Here is a 20,974-nt window from a genome sequence, read left to right as displayed (position 1 = left end):
GTATTGGGCATATCATTAGTAAAAACAGGTCAATGCCTTGTCAGGACAAAATTACTTCAATGCAATGCGCAAAATTTCCAAAAAATGTGTGAGCTCAACTCTTTTTTGGGGCTTATAAATTATTATAACAAATTCATTCCTCATCTATCTTCGAAGTTATATTTCTTCTACAATCCTCTGAAGAGTAATGTAAAGTAATGTAATGACAACGAAGTAATGTAAGGAAAAAGAGAAAAAGTGACATCACTTCAACGCCACTCAGGCGATCGAAAAGATTGAAAGTTTGTAATAGATACAGAAATTTTATATATAAATAATTTCAAATCTTTGAAAAATAATTAAAAATGATGAATGTCATTTCGTTTATTGAAATCATCATAAAGGGAGTTTGCCGTTTTGATTGATTTTCACTATTCGTCTTTCTCCCTATTCTCTCTGGTATATATCAATTAATAATTTAAGAGAGAAGAGCTGTTGTGTAACGGCATTATTTTGTGATCCTAATTGTCAAATTATTAATCTGAAAACCAACACCCTGATAAAATTTGCTATATTGAATCTAGTGATTTCATACATGATTTTTCGCGCTATGTAGCTGCATATAAAAATTATATCACACATAAATATCATGTGAAATTAATGAAATTCACGTGGCGTACATCTAAATTGTAATAGTTTGCCTTATAGAAATTTGCGTTATAGCAGATTTCGCATCAAAAGTATGTGCGTAATTAATACAATTTATATTTTAGCACATTTTTGTTCATATGCACAGCATGTGTGTAGAACACATAAAATATAAGATTGGATTTTAAGCAGTGTAGTGTTCAGAAGATTAGGGAAGTAGTCCGCACGTTAGTGAAACCACAGATAACAGACGTTTAGGCTAGAATAAAATTTCTTCAAAAACCTATGTAAACTTTCAAATTGATAAACGTTGGCAATCCGTATTTCACTATTGCCATCTGCGTAACTGTTTGCTACACGTGTTTGACAGCTGCACTCTAACTACATTGTATCGATCACTGCACCATCTACAAACGTTTGCCAAACGTGTTTCGGATGTCTGATTTATTTCAAAAATCCAGTAGCGGGTATTTACACACGATTCTAATCGAGCCTAATCGTCTGTTATCTATTCTATTCTATTCTATTCTAACCCTTACACAGCCAGTATTGAAAAGAATCCTGGAAAACACTGCAGTTATTTTGTAGTGTTTTTCTTGTCAATATTAATATTTGAAGCATATTTTCATATATCGCAAATATTAAAGCGGCCAGGCCTACTGTGCAGAGTTGGGTTTGAAGATGTTTCAAAATTAGACGGCAATTAAATTATTCATTTAATGAATAATCAAATTAACGATTTGTTTTGAATCTTAATGGAGGAAGAAACGAGGACAACCGTACCGACCGTTTCAGTTTAAAGGGGATTTAATAAATCGTTGGGAGTGACTTGGCTAAGAAGGTTAATGTCACTCCATTGGTTCTTCGGGATGGGATGGGACAGAGGTATTTACAACTTGCCCTGGCTAATAAGCCTAGGTTAAAGCGCCTTTACTCGCTCTTAGTAGAATATTTTCACATATATCCGGAATAAGTCCATACCTCGCAAGGATCTCTCCTGTAACACTTCTCGACTCCACCATCACTTGCATCCGCAACATACACGCGTACCCCTACACACCAGCACCACCCCTGTGCAGTATTGGTGCCCTATAACACTTATGATGCACACAAGTAGTCTGCGGCCACGCTATTGTTATTGAAAAAAGAATAATGCATAACCATTCCAATTTCGACACAAAATCTCAATAAAATCAAATTCATCAGCTTTGCGTTGCGCCACCTGTGAGCAGCACGTAACACGGATTATCAATTAAACGTTACGAGATTGCGTTATATTTCCAGCTAGCTTTCATTGCAGCCCTGTCTTAAATAGCGCATGACAATTCTCACACTATCGGGTGAAAGTTTCGCACCTGCAGTCATTGGTTTTGTTTCCATTCAATTTACGTTCCGCATGTTCGATTGAAATGAATGTGTAAATTGTAAATTTATTAAACAATCGATAATTAAGTAAAAATACGGTTGAACGCGATGAGCCTTCTTCCCAAAACAGCCACCGAGTTTGGTACTACCGAATATTGGAACAAATTCTTCAAAAAGCGAGGGCAAAAGGCTTTCGAATGGTATGTATAGCGTACGGAGAAATAATTTTGTTCTAAACGTTTAATTGTTAAATTTACCTTAGGTACGGCGAATATCCAGAACTGTGCGGTCAACTGCATAAGTATGTTAAAGCCAAGGACGAAATCCTCACTGTTGGTTGCGGAAATTCCAAGTTGAGCCTGGATTTGTACGATGTTGGCTTCAAGTAAGTGTTAACATCCAAGCATGATTGATTATCTAAAATATTTGTTTCCAGGAAAATAACCAACATCGACATCTCGCAAGTCGTTATCAAACAGATGCAGGAAGCCAACCGAGCGGAACGACCGGAAATGCTGTGGTATCACATGGATGCTACAGCAATGAAATTTAGCAATGAAAAATATTCCGTTGTGCTAGACAAAGGAACACTGGATGCATTGTTCACTGATGAATCGGAATCAACGGTCGCCACTGTCCGGAAATATTTTTCCGAGATCGCTCGAGTACTTCGCGTCGGCGGCCGGTACTTGTGTGTTTCGCTCCTACAGGAGCACATACTTAGGGAATTGTTGGCCTTTTTCCCGGAGCATGAGTTTGTGTTTCGTGCGATCCGTTGCCTAGAGGCCGAACAGAAAACAGCAGCCGATAACAATGATGGTTCGACTATGCCAGTGTTTCTGGTGGTGGCAACCAAATTTAAAAAATTACCAATGAAAGTGTACGAAGTGTGCATGGCAGATGATCAAATCCAGCGGGTGCAGAAGCCGGATGAAATTGTACTTTCGATCGCAGGTGCCCAAAAAGCTGCCATGGTTTGTAGTGGCTTAGTACGAGGAAGCATAGCTGGTTTGAACGAAGTTTCGCTAGATCTACATAAACCGGGTGAGGATATTCCACGATACACAATTCACGTGCTAGATCAAGCACCGACTCGGGGAAATGGAAAATACGCCGCTTTTATCGTACCTCAGGGACGAGAGACTGAATGGTTATTTTCGACGCCGAAAGGTAGGCAAAAACTGCTGGCATCCGCTAGTCACAATCGTTTGGCCATCGTTTCGATGCATCGGGGACAGACTTACAGCAGCTGGGACGCTGTGAAGGACGAACTGGCTGAGAGTGTCAGATCGTTGGCTCCTCATGGGCTGCAGGAACAGGTAAGTGTATATTTTGACCAGTACATTTCAGATTGTATTGTTCTATCAGCACAAATTTGTTCAATCACAATTCAGATTCCTTACCTATCACTTGGGTCGGAGGTTGGCCGGCGGGAAACCATTCACAGCGGTCACAGCGCCATGTCCGGAGATTATATTGTTGAGGAAATCTTAGGAAAAGACGAAAAGATTTTCCGCAGATTAATTTTTCTAAGTAATCAGTTTGTGATACAATCCGAGGCCGCCATTAAGGTGATGAAAAACAAGGGTAAATCAAAGAAAATTGTTGATCCCGGTTACCTGGCTTGTCAGCATCACTTGTATATGTCGATTGGAGTTCATTTGGCATCTAAGTTAGGTTCCGATACAGGGAAAAACTCACCAGACAGTGTAATGATTGTTGGCCTTGGTGGTGGCGGTCTGTGTACGTTTATTCGACAATGCTTGAGGTATTATTGCTTTGTGTAGTAAAATATTTAAATTGTTGACATTATTTGTAACATTCCAGGGACACCACTTTAGTGGCAGTGGAAATCGATCCGGAAATGCTTTCGGTAGCCACAAACTACTTCGGCCTGACGCTGGACGATCGGTTGAAAGTGGAACTCAAGGACGGACTCGATTATTTAGTGGAATGCGTTCAAGCTGGGTCACATTTCAAAGCGATTCTGTTTGACGTCGACAGCAAAGATCCTACCCAGGGGATGAGTTGTCCACCAAAAGCATTCGTGGAGCGGCACGTTCTAGAAAACAGCAAAAAACTGCTGACCGACGATGGTGTATTTATTTTGAACCTGGTCTGCCGAGATGATTCCCAGCGGGAGAAGGTAGTCGACGAACTGAAACAGGTTTTTAAATATGTTCTATCATACAAACTAGAGGAGGACGTAAATGAAATATTTTACTGCACGGACAATGCTGCACTGGATTGTGGGGCAAAGTGGCAGGAAGCGATGAAAAGATCCGCCGAGGAGTTGAACGTTCTGGCGAAGAAATTCAAGCTCAGTCGGGATGATTTAGTTGATCTGGAAGAATTTGTGCAAGGATTGAAGCTTTGATAAATGACGCAGATGGAAAAAAAGTTCTTTTTTCGTTCCCAGAAAGAAATATCGCAAATTTTTAATTTGATACATATTGCCTAGTTTAATCATATTTTCAACAATATCGAGAATGCATCCACAAAATGATCCGGTACGGTTTTGGTTGTATTCTACTATTAACTCACTGTTAATACAAACTTACGGTTGCACAATGAAAACACATACGTTTAGTTTACCTCTAACTGTAAATCAATTACAACAGATAGTTATCCTAGGTCTTAGTATGGTTGCTCTGCCATGGAACATTTTTACTGTTCTGAAGCCTAACATTTCACAGATTATTACGTTATTTAGTCTAAAGTTAAACTTAAATTGATTTGGAGCCAATGTTTAGTGATAGTTGATTGACAACGTATCACAATATATTTTCAGTATGATTCGTTGAAGCGATTATTACGGAATAGGGTACTCTGTCTGGGGAAAAATTGAAAAATTCAAATAGCACTTGATTGTACCAAACATTCCTTGATTTATTTTTCAACCTACATAAATGCCTTTTCTAAGAGAAAAAAAGTTATTCTATCGGATTTTTTCTTTCTCTGAAAAAAATATGGTTTTGCTGATTTTGATTTTAGACCTGAATCAAAAAATAGCCCCACCGTGAATCTATTGACAGTCGTTTGTTGTCATTGCCTTTACCGGTCCCATAGCAACGGTTGTTACGGACCAACTTAGCATGAAAATATCGTCAATGAACAGCGATGAAAATTAGCGACATTTTGCCAAGATATCCAATCGTGTACACACGTGTTTTTACTTTACCATTTTTTTTCTTGGTGAACTTTCAGAATTTGATTATACCAATGAATAAGTAGCGCAATTCAAAATTACGGGATGGGGGAATCCGAATTCGAGAGACGAAAAAGAAAGGCAAGCGTACGAATACGAGACATTGATTAGAACTCCCCAATGGGTGATTTTGAAGATCTAGAAGGAGGTGATTTTATCGGAGGATTGCATCGAGGGAATAGTATGGATTGCTATAAATTATTAGCAATTGCATTGCTGGAAACCGACTACAAATTGATCTATCAAATCCTTTGTCAACGCCGGAGTTCGAGGGGCAACAAATAGCAACGCGCGACTACAGATTCATTTTTTCGCATTTCAGCAAGTCCTAGTCGTATTCTGGCAGGTAATCTTGCTCATTTGGGCTTAGAAGAACCCTTCGGTCGAACAAAGTACGCTACCGTACAAAGTTAACAGGTAGATCAACTAAGCTGAAGGGTGTCTTCGTGCCCTGCAGCAGAAAGAAGAAGAAAACGACCTCTTGGTTCAGCAAAGACCCCACGGCTTTAGACTGGTTGGTAAGGTAAGTAACTACCAACTGAAATTCGCTCATTCTGTTATACAAACAAAGTGAAACCATTATACAGCATAGCGGTATTTGCCAAAATAGCTGCCGATCCATTCCTTCACGTAGCCTCGGATGTTACAGATGGGTTTTCAGTCTTCGTACGCGAAATAGTCAAGGTTAATGCCAATAAACTTTGCATAGTCCTCTCAGACCGGAAACATGCCAACATAAACGCGATTTAATTCAGAATATCGCGTGTACATTCCGGCAAACGTCGTAGAGCTAGACGGTGTGCTTACCTTAACGGTCGTGGCCTACAGAACGGCGTAGCATTTTAAAGCCCAAAACCTTTCGCAGGTCAAGATACTTGAAGTGAAACAACTTCACTCATTGCAAGACACGTGGAGTGCACAAATCATAACCCCTTTGAAAACATTTCGAGTAACATTCGAAGGTGCTGCCTTATCAAACTATATACTACTGGACAACTTCAACCTCCGGTACACACCTAAACTCATGAATTGATCTAATTATCACACGAATACCTACTGTTGCAATACAGTTAAGTTCTCGAAGTGCGGCGATTCACACAAGGATGCCACAGGCAGTGGAGGCTGAAAATGCCTTCTTTGCGCTGGTGTTTCGCATTCTACATGTAGGTATCCGACATACAAACTACGTTCATATAAGCTTAAATGTTTAACGGCAGAGCTATTCGAACGCACTTTTACATACATTGATGGATGTAGCTCGTGTTGAACGGAAAATCGATCGACGGAACCAGACCTACGAAAACACGGATAGTCCGGACGAAAGAAAGAATTACACGACACCGCACTTTGAGCAACGTGTTTTTAGTTCGATAACCTCAGCGCAACTAATAAACATCAAAAAGAAACAAAATACTTAAAATTTTCTGTACAGGGGTGTATTTGCACTTAAACGCCTAGCGCAACACCCCGTGTCTCCTTGACGGCCTCTTCCTCGATCGGTACGATTGCCAATCCCATCTTTTCAGCGAACCTCTTGACCTCAGCGCCCGATGAACAGCATCTCCTGGTGAAGTGATAGTAACATTTTCTTTTATGATCCAATGCGATGAAATCTAGGTAACTTCTGTTATCCTCGAAGATGATCGTCAGTCGTTGTTTCTCGTTCAGTTTAGCTAGTAAACGTCGTAGCCAAACAACTTCCTGCGTAGCCTCTGAGAGGGCCACGTATTCGGCCTCCATGGTGGACATGACCACGCAGCTCTGCTTCCGGCTTGCCCAAGTCACGGTCTCTTCTCCTAGACTGAACATGTAGCCAGTACAATATTTGCGGTCACTCGCTATCAACCGCCCAATCGACATCGCAATATCCTGATAGCAGTAGCTCACGTCCACTTCTTTGTTGTGAAACGACCCTTGCGAAATGGAAATGCTTCGGTCGGCCGGCTAACAAATTGAACGCCACAAATGTATACAATAAAATGTGCCACCTTTATTTCCTACGTACGGAAGCATCACTGTCCTACTCTCGCCCTAGCTGTTTTCTTCCTTCTCATTCTATCGCACTTTTTTTCTTACTCACGGTTTTTTAATCTTCTGGGTGCACCCAACATCGTTGCGACCTCTTCTACCCGTCGTGATGGACTCGGTGCCGCTGTACATGTCTCGGCCTAATCTGTACGGCGAATTAACTTCATCGCCGATCCGGGCACTAAATACATCCACACACACACCTCCTGGCTAATCTTCTCGCCGTTAATTTGTGCGGCTTGTGCCCGTCCGGCTACCGACGCGCACTCGTGCGTTCTGTTGACAACGCCTTGCAACCGTCGTGCTGCAGTCCGATAGAATATATGGCCGACGATTCCTCCTGTCGGTCAGTCAGCGCCGTTCAATAGTTGATGGAATTGAGCTGTGAACAAAAAACCCTGGGAAAACGCAGCAAGCAATATTCCGCTCGATTTTTCTCCTTTTCATTACTTACTTCCTGTAGGAAGGTCATTTGTTCAGTGTATCGTGGCCGGGTGATTAAGCTTCGATCAGTTCCGACACGAATCGATACGGGAGGATGCCTCCAGATGGGTCTTCCTCCCGTCGTCTGGACGTTAGCAGCAATTTGGGCGGACGGCGTGTGCGATACTTGCCGTGGGATCGATCTGCTCTAAAAGTATCTCCGTTAGGTTCGTCACACTAACTTGTGGTAAACTTGACTCACCTACGAAATGATATCTGATTTGTCCTATGCCACTCCCGGATTTGCTTGCCGTAGGACTTTAATCAAAATCCCGGCCGCGTCCGTCCGAATGTCAATCCGTCGACAATCTGGTTAGCTTGCTGATGATTCCGACACGTGGACAAATCGAACCCGCAGGTTGATGTAACGTCGTCACCGTTTGATGCTTCACGTACAGTGAATCTAGAGTGTAGCGGATTCTTGCGTCAATTAATTTGCCCGTCTCGGCATTAGAATCGACTCACCTTCCGTTATTTTTACTCGGGACCCTTCCTTCTTGGGTGACTCTCAGGCACGTTTTGCCGCTTCGACTAGCCTTACCGACGGCTAGCAGTTATTTGCCCGTTTGATGCTGACTGCTTGTGTGTGTTATGTGCGGTTTGCCGGAAAAGGAAACACCGAGTTTCGCTCATTTATGGATGACAGTTGCCGTTCTGCTGAGTATGACATTCGAGCGAGCCTTGCCGCGTATTTCGATTTTCATACACGTCTAATTTTTTCTAGTGGGTTTTAGGAATTGAGACGCACACTGAAAAACTAACTAACGCAACACCTTCCAAGTGTCAATTCGTAGTCAACCATGTGTATCAAGTAGCGCACTGTACGCTTCGCCTCGTTCCAGTCGGTTACCGATGGGCAACTAACTTTCCGACTCAAGATTCCGACCGCCGCTATGACGTCTGACAAATACAGCAGGTAACCTATCAACTTGTGATATTCCTCGCTACTCTCCATCTTCTGGCTATCCTCGGTTACCTTGCAGTATCCCGGATCCATTGGGTACATCGATCCTTTAGCGTTGCCCAATCCAAATCGTAGCACACCTGTTATGATGAAAGCACTTTGGGAAATCACGAAGAATCCGTCTGAAGTACTTCGCGCACGAATGCCTAAGAAACTTCGGATATCACCTAACCTTGTGATCTTCAGCCGCTCCTCGATCAGGTCGATTTCCTCCTATACACAGATCAACAGCAAATCATCCACATTTATGAGCAGATACATCTATCCACTCCTCCAAATCTGCTTTCGATATAAGCACGAATCGGCATTACACTGTTCGACTCCAAGCTGCTTCAGTCTATCCGTTAGCGTCTGTGTCAAACTTTTGCTGCTTGTTTCAAGCCATAAATCTTCTCACTTCCGGTCTCCAAGTACCCCGGAGACTGGCGCATATACGCCACCTCGTCCAGATTTCCGTAGTGGTACGCAGATTTAAATTTTACATTTTCCGGAGGCCCACAACAGATAACAACACACGGAAGGTAGAACACATCACCACTGGGGCAAATATGTCCTCGAAATCGGATCTCTCGACCTTGCTGTCCCATCCAACTTCGTCATGTACACCCACTTGCTACCGACAGTGTTGCAAGCAGGTGGCGGGTCCACAAGCTTTCATGTATCGTTCGACACCAACGACTCGGCATCCAATCCAATCCATTCCTCCATGTCAGGGCAGCTGATTGCATGCTCGTACGTAGTCGGCTCATCCTGGTCAACCATTGCCATACCATCAAAATAATCTAGAAAAAGCACCAGAAACACTCCCCGGAGGGAACGACGAGGATTCTTCAGATGGTTTTCATTCCCCGGAACGGGAGCATCTTCACCGTGATACACTTCTTCAGCCGATTCGTATCCAAATCATCTTCATCCTCAGGATCTTCTTCAAATACCGGCTCACGGGTGAGTACTGGACCGGTAGTGACCCCGATTCTACCGTCGATTCTAGCTTCCTCTCGGTATCGCGTTCGCTGTTCATACGCCAATCCTAGAGGAACTTTACATCCCGTCCCGAAATCGTATCCAACAGGCCTTATGCTCGTTGGAGTAGCTCGCTCGAAGAAAATTCTACAAATTCTGGTAAACTCTTCTCCACCGTCTGATTGCAGCATCCTTGCCCATATGCGTCTTGCAGAAGAAAATGAAGTCCTTGCAGAGTCCGACTGCTTCCTCAGAGTGTACGCCATTCGTGTATGGTCATCGACCAAAAAAGGAAGTATTGGTTTCCACTCGGTGTGCTCTTCATCGGACCACTGAGATCAGCATGTACGATGTCCAGCTTTTCGTTGGAACCTCTATCCACACTTTTCGGAAACGGTGCCCCCAGTACGCACTCCGCAGTCCATGAGCTTCATCCCATCAGCTTGTTTGTTTACGTGAATCGACCGAACCGCTTCAGGATTCCGGTGTCTCAGGCGTCTGTGCTTCGTATGCGACGTCTGGACACTAACCATCGCCTGCTCCGGAAAACACAAACGGTACAAGCTTCCGTGTCGCTCGCCTACCGACACACTTGTCCGGTGCGGCTTCGAATTCCACACCGATTCTTAGCTCTTCTTCGCAAGGATACGTACCGACACAAGTGCACTGGTAAGTTTCGGCACTTACAATACCTCGCTCAATTCGATGTCTATCGGTTTTCCGGTGGTGGTCACGCTAAAGATGATTCCACGGCCCGTGCCAGCAACCTCGGCTCTCTCGCCATCGGCCAACATCACGCTCGTACCACCGGTTTGCTCAGGTGAAGGACTTCCGATTCACCGTCATGTCCCCTGAAGCACCACTGTCGACAAACCAGCTGGACGGTTCAGCGTGTCTCTCCATACACGCCAGCGGTCCCTCGGAAACTGTCTGCGCCTACTTGGCTTTCTATTCATCTAACTTCTACTTCATCGGCTTTGTCACTGATTCGCCAGCTGCACAATTCGGGCAATCTTTCTTCAGGTGGGCACCAATTGTTTACACTAGAAGCAGGATCGCGTCTCCGCTTGTTTACTTCCGGCACCAGCAAACTTGCTACCACCATTTACTCGTCGGCGGCGATGATCCACTCGCAACGCGTATCCACTGCTCGAAGTAGCTCCGCTGCGCTCCCGGCGAATTTCTGCTTCCGCCAGACGGTCAGTTTGTCCCATCGCCGTTACTCCAACATTGGCGATCCGTTGCAGCAGATCGGAAATATTAGCAACTCCATATCGCCCTTCTTGAGCTCCAGCTGCGTCAGTTTGTAACGTTTGTCATAGGAATCAATGTTTATAAACGTATGATAATGGTCAAAACAAAGACATTATAGTTAGTTGATAGAAAAATCAGACATTCTGGCACCACGGCAGCACTATCCGGACGCTATCTTGCACCCGCATATCTCTCCGCACAAAGTCTACATCACTTTTGGCGGAAATCGCACATGAGTGAAGTCTTTCTCACAAAGACAACCAAAACGCGAACAAGGCCAGTAAGCAAAGTCGCCATCGTGATAGTGACGCGCACCTGGGAAAAAACCTCGTGCGGAACTCACCAAGCAGAAGTAACCAAAGGCTGCGAATCAGATCGATAATCGTCGCATGATTTCTCAAGTCTATAAACCGGAAATCGCTGACCAACGCACGTTGTGAGTTTTGGCACGAGCGCCACTCAGCTACGAAAGCCATATTGGAAACTTGCCAGGGTCCATTCTAAATACGGACAGTAGATCGGAAAGTGACACATCAAACGCACGTGATCATTTTAGCTTGATTGGATCCATTAGCGCAAGCTGCAATCAAGCAACACATTCTCCTGGTTCACCACGGGAGCCTTATTCAGCTAATAAGCCAAGCCGAGGGACCTAGAAAGATTCAAACGGCGCCCAGCACACGCTTACGAGGAAGGCGACTTTGAAGATTAACAACGGGTCGGTACGATCCCATCTCGGAAAACAGCCCCGGAAAGGGGCCGTTTTCTCAGATTTGCCTAATTAGGAGGGCGATTTATTAACGGATTAGTCGGTCATTACGGAAACGAGGACGAAGGTCAAGCGAGCGACTGGCAGCACGACAGAGAACGGCAGGAGGAGAACCTCTGTGCACCGGTAACACGTTGACGTCATCAGTAGTCGAAGCCAAAGCTGTGGTGTGGAGCATGAAAGCGGTGATGAAGAGCACGGGTAGGAGGAAACCCGGGATGGCATGCTAAGGCGGGCGTGTTGCGGATCCGTGAGTAGAAATGAGAGACAAAGCCAGTTTAGAACAGCCAAGAATGAAGGCGAGTGATTAGTACAGAGTAGAAGAAATTTGAAGGTAGTCAGCCGTGGACAAGTGTCATGTATGCAAAATATATTGTAATTTAAACATATAACAGTATTTGTGGATATTGTTGGTTTGCGATTTGTTCCAAGCTAGTCGGTGCTGCCTCCGCGATCATCTCACATCGCAGGCAAACCTCTTACAAGTTTCTTCAGGAAGTAGACCTTCGAACCCTTGTCGCGGTAGGTCTTCAACGCATCCCATGCGTCCTTCGCAATCGCACAATTGCGCAATGCATACCTCTGCGAATCCGCCACGAACCGTTCCGTAACCTTTCTCGCGCGAACCCGATTTCCACAATCACGAACTAATTTGGGCCCATCACCTGTTGGCGAACAATCGATCGACGGAACCAGACCTACGAAAACACGGATAATCCGGACGAAATAAAGAATTACACGACCGCGCTCTTTGAACAACGTATTTTTATTTCGATGAAATCAGCGCAACTAACAAACGTCAAAATGGAACAACATGTTTATGTTTTCTCTACAGTTGTGTATTTGGCATGAACGCCTAGCGCAACATCTGGAAAGAGCGCAACAACTCGGAAGGGGACAATGATTATGTACCTATTGTTGCCGCAAGAGAAAGAGGTATGACTGATGTACTCCCTGCACCTCACCTGATCTTATGAGGCTTCAACTCACATGGTCTCGCTTGGGGAAGGGAGTCTTAGGGTGATAATCGAGCCCGTCGTATCCGACCTTTGCGATTAGCTCAACATGGCTATCCTGAATACTAAGGAAGCCACAAGAGCTCCAGCCCCTTTAGCTCGAGAAAGCAGGTTGGATCTCTCTCTATGTTCGAACTCACTGTCGCTCGATTGTACTTGGAAAGTTATTAAAGGCCCTCACGGTAGTGCTTGCCGATTGCTATTTCTATTTCTATGCGGAAACAGTTGCAGAGTCAATTGAGTCTATTTCTAGCACATTCCCCAAATCGATGGTGGCGCAATGTTCGGAGTTGTTAGTTGTATGAAAAAGTCGAATGCGTACTACAGTTGATGGTGAGAAGGCAGGAATCGTGTGTTGAATATACCTCCTTTGAAGGTAGACTAAAAAGCCTCATTAAATAAAAAGAGGCTACTGACGTCATTTCGTTGAAGGCTTGTCAAAAGAGACTTCAATTAGTACTCTTTGGAAAACAGCCAGAAACATGCGTAATCGGTCAACGACAAATGAGGATGTTGAGTACTCAGATCGTTGGATTTTAGACTTCACAATGAAAATATGCACTAAGTCGTCGCCATTCAAAATCCTTCAAAGCAGCTTCGGATCATCATTTGTATCGACCAATTTCTATGCTTTCCTGCATACGAAAATTGTCAAAGAAAATGATTCTTCGTCGTCTTGATAACTGAACCGAAGCAAATCAGCTGCTCTCGGAAACACAGTTCGGACTTTGGAGAGGCAAATGAACAAACGACTGTCCAGCGCTGCTCGCAACGAAGATGGACATCGCTTTCGCCAAACGTCAACAAATGACCTCGATTTTTCAGCACATTGATTCAGTTTCCATCGATGTTCTATCATAGAAATTTCACAAATCAAATGGACTTTCACTTCGTCGACGTTGAGATTTAGCTATACGGGTCTACTTTTGTGCAATATTTATGTCAGCAGTATTGATGATTGTTTCACAAGTAACTGTACATTGAATCTTTCGATTCTAAAGGAACAGGGGTACACATATTGGTTATTTGAAATAAAAGTGCCAGCAACGAGTAAATTTCCTTCGCTCGATTACTTCGACTTGGTGGGACGCTCATCCACTCGAATTGATCAGATTGTACAAAACAACTATCTTGTCGGTGATACAGTACGAAAGCTTTTGTTTCAGATTCGCTACCAACACGCACACAGAGTAATAAAAAAGCAGATGAACTCGTCAAAAAGGTGCCACCGTAGCAAATGTCCTCGAAAGGCCTATCTCTTATAGCGAATAACTCAACGTTTCTCGGCATTATTCCTATAATCCCAAAGTTTCAACTTCGATCTGCCAAGAGACTTTATTCGTTTCACGTCAAGACTGATGTCAAATCACTACAACAGTAATGCTTACCACTTTCGAATAGGACTTACCGAGAGCACCTTGTGTAATTGTGGCAAAAGTTACTAAGATATTGATCACATCGTTTGGTCGTACTCAGAACCTGATTATGATCGTCATGAAGCCAGAGCAAAATCTAATGAAGTTCTACAAGCACACGAAGACCACCCGACATGCCGATCCGGGACGTCCGGGCACCTCAAGACCTTCAAATTCTGTACCCCTCAAGTCGATTAATGTGATTTTATAATGCTGTTTCTACCTAGTAAATTAATACACCTTAACAACAGATATCTACATCAGTACCCCTTCTCCCCAGTTCTCGTTACAGACATTTTGATTGTAGCGAGAACTGGGATTTCCTCATTACAGATACACCATCTACTACGAGATTCGACATCGGTGCGAATGTCTGCCAACATGCCACAAATGGCAAGTATACATCGAACATGATATGCAATGTCTCAAATCCCCGCCAGCGATCTTCCGCCATTCCGATTTTGTTCGTGAAAGTGATGAAAGGATCTCCGCTATTACTACAGTTGACGCCATTACAACCGAACCTGATCGAGGTTTACTATCAACACGCTGGAGGCCTAAATTCATCAGTTTACAACTATTTGCTTACGGCTACGAGGCGTAGTTATGACGTCCTCGCTTTGACATAGACATGGCTTGACAACCGTACTCTGTTCACCAGGAGCCAGGTGCGATGGGCGACTAGTGGGCGAATTCCGACTATCAGAAGAACTTATCTATCGCACACTATTCCTGTGCGTCATGTATTTCCCATCCGATGTTTGCAACCTGATCGATGCACACCTTCACGCCATTTTTTCATCACCTAGATCGCCGCCCGGTTAATGATTCAAGGCGATTCAAACTTGCCTGGCTTGAAGTGCAAGGTTTCTACGTTGTATTCTGGACAACAGTAGCGGCACTGTTCGGCAACTTGCATTGACCTCTGTGTTTTACTTTCAACTCTGCAATAAAAAGAAACATGCCTGTTTCGCTTAGCGCTAAATTTTATTTTGTTTTTCTTGGTAAAGTTGGTAGTAACAAAAAATATATAAATGCAGGTTTCTTCAAAGCGAGGGGTGAACTGATTGATTTAGATTTAAGATTCGACATCCTCCCCCGGTCGACACGAAGTTATCATCAATCGGCAAGACAGAAATCTTGCTCACTCCTCGACATACTTCTCCGGTCGATGTTTTTACCTTCACTGCGCGTACTAATCCGTCGATACCGGGACATACCTCCCTTATGCACCCCATACGCCACTGTTGAGGAGCAACATTATCCTCCTTGAGAACTATTAACATTCCTGGTTGTATGATCAACTTATTTTTGTACCATTTACTCCTTGGCTGTAATACGTGGAGATATTCAGACGACCGTCTGATCCAGAAATCATGTTTTAGTTTCTGCAAATGCTGCCACCGCGACAGTGACGACAAACGTATCTCCTTGAAATTCGGCTCAGGAACTACAACTAATTCACGTCCTACTAAAAAGTGACCCGGGGTTAGAGCCGAAAGATCATTGACATCCGCAGACAACTGTGTTGGCGGTCACGAGTTCAAGACAGCTTCTATTTGCACTAATACCGTATTCATTTCTTCGTATTTCAAAGATGCATCACGCAGAATGATTTTTAGATGAGACTTTGCTGCCTTCACTCCGGCCTCCCAAATGCCTCCGAAGTTTGGCGATCGCGGCGGTATAAACGACCACTGAATTTCCCGTGCAGTGCAGAAATGATTGATCGCATCATTTGCTTGTTGAGACGAGAACAACAAGTACAGCTCATGTAGCTGCGATTGGGCTCCTCGGAAATTAGTTGCGTTGTCAGATAGTATTTGCTCTGGGTAACCACGACGACCAACAAATCTTTGAAGGGCTGCCAAAAATGCCTCGCTGGTTAAGTCGGACACCAGTTCGAGGTGTATTGCTTTTGTGCTCATACATATAAATAGAGCCACGTAAGCTTTCACCTTTGCCATACGTCGGACACCTTGACGAATGAAAAAGGGCCCCGCATAGTCAACCCCCGTTGTTGAAAAAGGTAGCGAGGGGTTGACTCGGAAGGCGGGTAACTCACCCATAAATTGAACGATTCGAAAACATTGGACACATTTCTTAATGACTTGGCGTATAACACTTTTTGCTCTAACGGTCCAGTACCGTTGGCGTACTATCGACAGCAAGGCTTGTGGCCCAACATGTAGATGCTCCTTGTGAAGGGACATTATCAAAATCTTTGTTACATGACTTCGTGGTAACAGTAACTGATGTTTTTTACCGAACGGGATCCTAGCATGTCTCAGACGACCGCCGACACGTAGCATGCCGTGTTGATCGATGAACGGAGCCAACGGTAGAAGCATTTTTGCTCTACCACGCCTTAACAATTTTAACTCATCACTGAAACCTTCCTTCTGTGTTTGGGCGATAATATTTTGCGTAGCTTGTCGCAACTCGGCTACTGTCAACGATCCCAAAACTCGCTGAGCCTTGTCTTTCGCACGAGAGTTGTTTATAAATCTAATGGCGTAGGCGAACACCCGCTGGAGCTTTCTGAAGTCGCGGTATCTAGTTAGTAATTCAATAGGGCAATCCTGCAACGATACGTTGGCGTGCACTGAATCTCGTAGCCCTTCTTCTTCACTGGTGTAGACTAACTCAGACTGACTATTGATGTCACTAGTGTTCTGTATCGTGGACGGACTATGCCACCACAATGCAGATTTCATTAGTTCCGATTCATTAACCCCACGCGAAGCAAGATCTGCTGGGTTTTCCTTTGTATGGATATATTGCCATTTGTAATGTGCCGTTAGCTGATTTATTTCACGAACCTTGTTACCCACGAAAACTTCAAGATTAGCTGGAGATTTGTTGAGCCTGCAAAGAACGATTTGTGAATCACACCAAAGTGTTACCGCATTAAGTTGTAGTTTCATGGACTCAATCACCGTAGTGACAAGTTTCGCCAAAAGCAAAGCACCGCAAAGTTCGGCTCTTGGGATCGTAAAAGGTTTGCTGCCACGCTTACTTCCTAGTTTCTTTGGTAACGGAGCTACACGAGTTTTACTACTGAGAAGATGCATTTCACTCGTATTGTCTACCTTAAGGCTACGTAAATACACACATGCACCGTACGCCCTTTTGCTCGCGTCTGAAAATCCATGTATTTCGAATGCCACTGAATTGTCACCGTTAGAACGCCGTGAGATCCTCACATCGTTAATGTTCTGCAATTCATCTTTAAACCGTCGCCATCTTGTATCCTGTCCTGCTGTCAAATGTTCGTCCCAGTTTACATTATTGGCCCATAGTTCCTGAATAAAAACTTTGGCTCGGATGGTCACTGGGCCTAAAAAACCGAGGGGGTCGTAGATTATTGCAGTGTCTGAAAGTACCGTTCTTTTCGTGTGGTAGTCTCTATCCTCATTGTTTACTCGGATACTGAACAGAAACACGTCATTGTGTGGGTCCCACAATAGCCCGAGGGTTTTTATAACTTCGTTGGAACTCCGATCTTCAATTGGTACTTGTATTTCCCTGTACGTTTCGGGAATTTTTTGCAATAGCTGTGACGCATTAGCACACCATTTATGAAGTTAGAAACCGCCCCGATTCAGAAGAGAAATGAGCTGTTCTTGGCATTCCAGCGCATCGTGTAGCTCATCCGCACCTGAGAGTACATCATCCATATAGAAATCGTTCTTCACAATCTGTGCAGCGATCGGAAACTCTGCTCTTTCATCGTCAGCCAATTGTTGGAGGCACATTGTAGCACAACATGATGCGCAAGACATGCCATATGTTACTGTTGTTAATTCCAGGGTGTTCAGCTTTTCGTCGGTGTTATTTCTCCAAAGTATTCTCTGGTAGGGTGTATCACGTTCGTCAACTCGTATCTGCCTGTACATCTTAATGATGTCAGCAGTGAAAACGTACTTATATTTCCTAAATCTTAGGACAGTGATTAGCACGTCATTCAAGGAAAGATTGATGTCGGAGCGCGCCGAAGCATCAAATACGACGCGAAGTTTTGTTGTCGAACTCGATGGCTTCAAAATAGCATGATGAGGTAGGTAAAACCCGCTGGTATCCGTATCAACAACACGACAATGACCTAAAGACACGTATTCATTGATGAAGGCTACATATTTGGACTTCAGATCTTGATGGTATGCAAGCTTCTTTTCAGTTTGGAGAAAACGCCTTTCTGCTAGACTTCGCGAGCACTCAAGCTGCTCACGAAAGTGGAGCCGGACTACGAACCGGCCATTCTCTCGGCGATACGTTGTGAGGAAATGCTCAATACACCGTTTGTTCTCAGTGGTGACCGTTGGAGCGTCCGGAACTTCCTCTAGCTGTCAGAACCGCTGAAACTCTCCTCTATATCTAAGCAACTACTTACGACTGACACCGTCTTGGGGGGATTTCGGTAGGAACCACAAACAATCCAACCTAGTTCGGACTTCCACAACGTGGGTTGGTCATTGTCCAGTTTTAAACGATCCGTTAGAAGCAGTTCGAAGAATAACTCCGCTCCGACAAGCATATCAACTTTCGCTGGGATCTGCCAGATTCAAATCAAGTGGGACATTCCACTGTTGGATGTCCACTTTATGCAACGTAAGAAGGCCGGTAACTTGAGGTACTATTAGAAACTCGAGTATCCAAGATGCATTTCCGTACACTGTTTTCACTTCTGTCATAGTTTGTTTTGTAGCGATAAGCTTTTCTCCATTAATACCGACGATTGGCACTCGCACGACATCGCATTTGAGCCGTAGTAAGTTCACGATATGTTCAGACAAAAAATTAGATTGTGATCCCGAATCTAGTAACACTCGGCATGGATAGTAGACTCCATTCCAATCCTTCACATGAGCCACAGCTATAGACAATATCACTTGTTTACTAAAACTCTTTTCTGGCATCAGGGTGCTGGAACATGCAACATTTGGAACTGATTGTGTGGGTAGATTTGGCGTTTCTATCTTTTGTTCTATAACGTTTTCTGTCGCAGTAGATGTTTCTGCCACCACCGATTTTTCATTATGCAATTGTGTGTGATGCTTCTTTCCGCAGTCAACAACTGTGCACAATCGTGACTTACACTGAACTACTCGATGACCTCGCTTTAAACAGTTAAAACAAAGCTGTTTATCCTTTACGACTGCTATTCTCTACGATACCGTCATCTGTTGTTAAATATTACACTTGTTACATTGTGAGGCTCATTGCAAATCACGCACACGCTCTCGTTTGTGTGCGACGCTGTGTGTACTTTGACAGGTGGTCGTGGTGTGATAGGCAGCGCTTTTGATTTGCCCATTTCGTTCGGCTTCTGTGATGTGTTCATTTTGCAGCGCTCTAACACAAAACAACGGTTCTGTAGAAATTCTAGCGTTTCCTTATATTTTGGCAACTGCTTCGGTTTAACTGTGTTTTCCCATAGACTGAGTGTCGATTTATCCAATTTTTTTTTTTTTTTTTATTCATTTCGTTTATTTGATAGGCACAAATGCGTTAGCTTGGCGTTGCCAAATGCTTTTGTTTTTACATTTTGGATATCTTAAAACTAGGAGGTTACAATGTTGAAATATTTTTTTACAAAGGAAAAGAAAGTTTACAGCTATCTTAAGACTAGAAATAAGATTCAATGTACAAAAGAGGGCCAAAAGATTTTTTTATGAAAAAATTTAAAACAAGGGATTCACTTTGATATACAAGAGGGGGAGTAATAGTATTTTACGAAATATTTTACGGTTATCTTAAAACTAACAATATAGTTTAGTACACAAAAGGGGGAACAAATATTTATGAGAAATTTCACAGAAATCTTAAAACTAGGGATTCAATTCTATTTACAAGATGGAGGACAAGAGTTTCAATAAAGAGTAAAAATTATAGCTATCTTAAAACTAGGAATACAGAATATTAATTTGATTTCTTTTAACTAAAACTTATGCTTGGTCAAGATATTCAGAGGGTGGCTTATTTCCGCATCAGTGTAGCAGCAGTTGTATCAAGGAGAGGGGAGAGACAGGGAAAGAAGAGCAAAACTTGCAACTTTCGCTCGAACGGCGTGGGGGGGGGGGGGGAGGGGGATCAGCGTATCAAATTTGCGCCTCAGTATAGTAAGTCGTCGAGTACCGGATTGGCGGATGGTATTCTTCGGACCCGCGGGGAATCTTTCAAAAGTCATCGGACCTCGAGTCGCTCTCGCTTCAGTTTCCTTCTATGCAGGCGTAGTGGTAAGGGCGATGGCGGTTACATAGTGGCACTCTGGAGCTGATCGGTTCCACAAGGCAGGAGGAAACTCTAAAAACGAGAAATAAAAGAGAGGGGCTAAATTGGGATATTTATCGTTTTTATGAAGGTATAAATAAGGGACATATAGGGGAAATCACGAGTTGCCAGCATATCTCGGACTGGTACATTGGGTGGTCTACCTCGGGCCCGAAGGGATTCCTTTAACTGAGACCTGGCGTCACAATACCCGGCGCACACCCAGACAACGTGTTCGATGTCGTGATAGCCCTCGTCACAAGCGCACAGACTACTCTCCGCAAGCCCAATACGCCGCAAATGCGCATCCATGGTGTAGTGATTGGACATAAGTCGGGACATTACACGAATAAAATCCCGACCCACATCCATCCCCCCGAACCAAGGCTTCGTTGATACCTTTGGGATAATCGAATGTAGCCATCGTCCAAGTTCCCCATTGCTCCACGAGGTTTGCCAACTGTTGAGCGTCCTCTGACGACAAATACTAAAAAATTCATTGAAGCAGATTGGTCTTTCGTATATGTCACCATTTAATGCGCCCACCTTTGCTAATGAGTCGGCCTTTTCATTGCCCGGAATAGAACAATGAGAGGGGACCCAAACAAA

At 43.8% G+C, this 20,974-nt stretch overlaps 2 protein-coding genes across 4 annotated transcripts; one reads left to right on the top strand and one right to left on the bottom strand.

The window, feature by feature from the left end:
- The first annotated feature begins 1,977 nt into the window (after positions 1–1,977).
- On the top strand, positions 1,978–4,414 carry LOC131682460 (eEF1A lysine and N-terminal methyltransferase homolog). The gene is made up of 5 exons (XM_058963939.1): positions 1,978–2,192; positions 2,255–2,377; positions 2,429–3,311; positions 3,387–3,760; positions 3,820–4,414. Exons 1-5 carry the CDS (start codon positions 2,101–2,103, stop codon positions 4,367–4,369), a joined length of 2,022 nt encoding a protein of 673 aa, XP_058819922.1. The 5' UTR covers positions 1,978–2,100; the 3' UTR covers positions 4,370–4,414.
- A 13-nt stretch (positions 4,415–4,427) lies between these two features.
- LOC131682461 (uncharacterized) lies at positions 4,428–20,466 on the bottom strand. Of its 3 annotated transcripts, none has more exons than XM_058963941.1 (2): positions 7,914–20,466; positions 4,428–7,859 (listed from the first exon to the last, which is right to left on the bottom strand). In XM_058963941.1, exon 1 carries the CDS (start codon positions 17,164–17,166, stop codon positions 15,628–15,630), a length of 1,539 nt encoding a protein of 512 aa, XP_058819924.1. In that variant the 5' UTR covers positions 17,167–20,466; the 3' UTR covers positions 4,428–7,859; positions 7,914–15,627. The 3 variants fall into 3 exon arrangements, with proteins under 3 accessions (XP_058819924.1, XP_058819925.1, XP_058819923.1); XM_058963942.1 differs by having other exon boundaries at positions 4,428–7,854; XM_058963940.1 differs by having other exon boundaries at positions 4,428–8,114; positions 8,177–20,466.
- Between the last annotated feature and the right edge of the window lie 508 nt (positions 20,467–20,974).

Source organism: Topomyia yanbarensis, chromosome 2 (genome assembly GCF_030247195.1).
Source record: "Topomyia yanbarensis strain Yona2022 chromosome 2, ASM3024719v1, whole genome shotgun sequence".
Taxonomy (NCBI): Eukaryota; Metazoa; Arthropoda; class Insecta; order Diptera; family Culicidae; genus Topomyia; species Topomyia yanbarensis.
The sequence above is the reverse complement of the archived record's forward strand: the minus strand, read 5'-3'. Positions and strand labels throughout refer to the sequence as shown.

Excerpts from the sequence above, each read along its gene's own strand:
- LOC131682461 (XM_058963941.1), bottom strand. The coding sequence starts at position 17,166 with ATGCATCTTCTCAGTAGTAAAACTCGTGTAGCTCCGTTACCAAAGAAA.
- LOC131682460 (XM_058963939.1), top strand. The coding sequence starts at position 2,101 with ATGAGCCTTCTTCCCAAAACAGCCACCGAGTTTGGTACTACCGAATAT. Across the intron at positions 3,312-3,386 it reads CTCATGGGCTGCAGGAACAG|ATTCCTTACCTATCACTTGG; the intron begins GTAAGTGTATAT and ends ATCACAATTCAG. Across the intron at positions 3,761-3,819 it reads TTTATTCGACAATGCTTGAG|GGACACCACTTTAGTGGCAG; the intron begins GTATTATTGCTT and ends GTAACATTCCAG.